Source organism: Mesitornis unicolor, unplaced genomic scaffold (genome assembly GCF_000695765.1).
Source record: "Mesitornis unicolor isolate BGI_N332 unplaced genomic scaffold, ASM69576v1 scaffold26006, whole genome shotgun sequence".
NCBI classification, from domain to species: domain Eukaryota; kingdom Metazoa; phylum Chordata; class Aves; order Mesitornithiformes; family Mesitornithidae; genus Mesitornis; species Mesitornis unicolor.
This window is the reverse complement of record NW_010189265.1, coordinates 747-3,833: the sequence shown is the minus strand read 5'-3', so window position 1 is coordinate 3,833 and position 3,087 is coordinate 747. Positions and strand designations below refer to the sequence as shown.

At 45.7% G+C, this 3,087-nt stretch overlaps 1 protein-coding gene across 1 annotated transcript in view; it reads left to right on the top strand.

Moving 5' to 3' along the window:
- Window positions 1–435: 435 nt before the first annotated feature.
- Window positions 436–3,087, top strand: part of LOC104541862 (LIM/homeobox protein Lhx2-like) — a gene marked incomplete at its 3' end in the record, with an annotated part of 3,051 nt that continues 399 nt past the window's right edge. The window contains exon 1 of the mRNA XM_010186015.1: window positions 436–555. Coding sequence (XP_010184317.1) covers window positions 436–555 — 120 coding nt within the window. The remainder of the gene's footprint in view (window positions 556–3,087) is intronic.

Genomic DNA, 3,087 nt, shown 5'->3' with positions numbered 1-3,087 from the left:
TTATATTTCTATTATTTATTAATCCTTCCCAACTGTAAGCCTGCCCGGCCTTTGCCAGCTGGGCCAGAGCATAAAGCCTGCGACTGCACCTGGGGCAATGAGCCCTGCACTGAAGAAGCCTCCTAGAGGGACGTGCCGGGGCCGCGCAACAGACTAGATCCAAGCCCCGAAGCTTACACCACCAGTTATCCCCTCTCCCTCATCCCCTTCGCCCGCTTTTTCTGCTCCCCGTTCCCTTGAAACCTCGGATCTGTGCCTGCGCTGCGCTCCGGAGAGCTTTGCCGGGGTGAAAAGCACGGAGCCCAAGGAGAGACGGGGCGGCCGTGCTAGATGCATGGGGGAGGGCTCCGGTTAATGCAAGTTCTGGGCTCCTGCAGGGAACCCGACCACTGTCAGCAGCAGCAACTCGGGGCCTCCTCCTCCGCTTCCTCAGCGATGCTTTTCCACAGCCTGTCCGGCTCGGAGATGCACGGGGTCATCGACGAGATGGATCGGAGAACCAAAAGCGAAGCACCGGCCATCAGCTCGGCTATAGACAGGGGAGAGACCGAAACGGTAGGAGGCAAAGGAACGGGGGAGTCGTACAACCCCCTAAACATAATAAACCCCTCGAAAATAGAGCTTTTCCCTTAAAATAACAGTTCGGGGGGAAACGTGTGCAAAATGCTAAATTGGAAGAAAATTAAGCATAAAGGCACCCCAAAAGATTGAATAAAACCGTGGGGAAAGGCATGAAACTGTTAATTATTAATAATATGCATAGTAATAGTAACGCTTGGGTGAAATGAGCGGTACTGCTGTTGCTAAAAAACAGAAAGAGAGAGCAGCCTTTTGGTAGCGTCCAGGAACTCCTTCCCTTCCCCCAGCCTGTCCGGCCTTCCAAAGTTTTAGGAAGAGGCAAAGTATGCTTTTATACAGATAACATTTTGGCACAGCGAATTTTTTGTCTGCAGAATGGAATCCAATTCCGTGTTATTTTTCAGGTAGGATGTCTACACTGAGGTAGTCTTTATAGCATTTGAATATTTAAAAAAAAAATAAGAAAAAACGAACTCGAGTGCCTTTAAATTATTATTATTTTTTTAAATAGCATATATGAACACTGGGTTTGCAAACATGGCAAACAGAACTAGAAGGTATGTTTCAGGGAGACGGCCGGATGTGAATTTTTATAACTTTACCACTTTTTATCTTATGTCTGCTGATGTGTAGCACTTGTATATGAATAAATTTAGATAATAAAAAGATGCATCCTTTAACCAGCGCTAAGCTAGCAAAGGGGAAGGGACTTCTGAAGTATGCTTGCTGATTCAATATTTTATGTATACTACTTTTTTTTTGTTAAGAAACGATAATTCTGAAGTGAAATGATCCCGTATTTTGGTTAAGTGCTGTCTTGTGAACTGATACGGGCATATGCAAGAAAGAGATCTGTTCTCAGATTTTAAAATTTCATCAATATGTGTTATTTCTCTTAATACTATGTAGAAATTTACCTAAAGCTGACAGTGAGAGTATTTAATCCTGAAATACTGGCTGAAAAACAGCCTTTATACTAAAAGAGTGGAACGTGATTTCTAATCTAAACGGTTTTAGTTTTCTTTGGAAAAGTTAATATTTCACCGTACAATTTTTAAAAATCAAGTTATCTTTCCTGGAATAAATATCGTGGCATAACACCTTTATATAACGATATATAATGTATATCCATACACACGTGTATATAATAAATAGTGGGATAGACTACTGGATCGTTAAATACCATTTCTGGATCTCAGAATATTTTTGTTATCGGAAAAGCAAAGCAGAAAACTCGTATTTAATTTAAAGTGGATTTATAAGAAACGACTTTGGTTACAAAACGGTTCCTAACCGGAGTTCAGTTAACGCCTGAAATGAGCTGTCGGTGGAGTCGTGTGCCCAACGTGCCGATGGAGCGCCAGAATTTTATTTACACGCAGTGCTGAGAGCGGGAGCGGTGCGGTGCGAACAGCAGCGCTCGTGGCCGTGGGGTGTTGTGCTCCGTACCGGTCCTGGGTGACGGTACCCGGGGTGGCACGCTCTGGGAAAGCGGCTTCGGGGTCTCGGTGAGCTGTCGTGTCCGTCTGCTTTGCGCAAGGACTCACGGCTCTGGAGCAGGCAAAAGTAAACAAACAACTTGTCCCCCGCCCCCGAATCCAAACAAAGTGCGCGTTTGGCACAGCTGGAATAAAATGGTTGGGGTTCTCCTGCACAGGAGCAAACCTGGTGAGGGGGTTGCGGGCGAGGGGAGAGCAGCGCCCTGCGAGGGCTGCCCCGAGCCCCGCTCCGCTCTTGGACCCTGCTCCAGGTGCCGGCTACAATAAATGACTGTGCTCTGTTCCCGAGATTTTTCTCTCTTTTTTTTTTTTGGTAGCTGACAGAATGTGTATGTATTTGTTTTTTGCAGGGTTTCGATTGGATTGCGATTTGACACTAAACTATTAAATTATATAGGGGTTACATTTAGTTTTATTGCTTCCAAGTTTATCCGAGCGTAATCTAAAGTGCTCCATTGCTTTTTCCCCACTTTCTTTCCTACACGTTTCCCACTATTTCGATTTCCTGCTAAAATATTCTGCACCTCGGATGGAGTGTTGCTGGTCTTCTCCCTAGTTTTATTCACTGATCCCTTTGGCGCTCTGGGTCCCAACAGATTTGGGGATGCGTTGTTTGGGACTAGCTTGCGGGGAGAGCTGTGTCTGTAGCACTGTGACTACTGGGTGTTTGATCGTAATTCACTCGGAATTTTATAGCTGGGGAAATACGCATACGGACACGCTCCACATACACGCACTCACAGAGCATTAACTATGCAGACGCTCTCAGTATATCCGTAATAATAAATTTTAAAATTAACTATCTGCGATTTGCCCTACTCTGTGATTATTGCGCCTGTTTATTGAACACCATCTTGTCTTGTTCTGGGACGGGAAAATCCACCAAAAAAAAGTAAAAATCCTGGGTCTTATCCGGCTGCCCTCCCTAAACCCCAGGGTGTTTTTCTTCTTGGGCCGCCTTCCTCCCCCACTCCTCCCGGGACGGGGGATGCGGCGGGGCCCTAGGGAA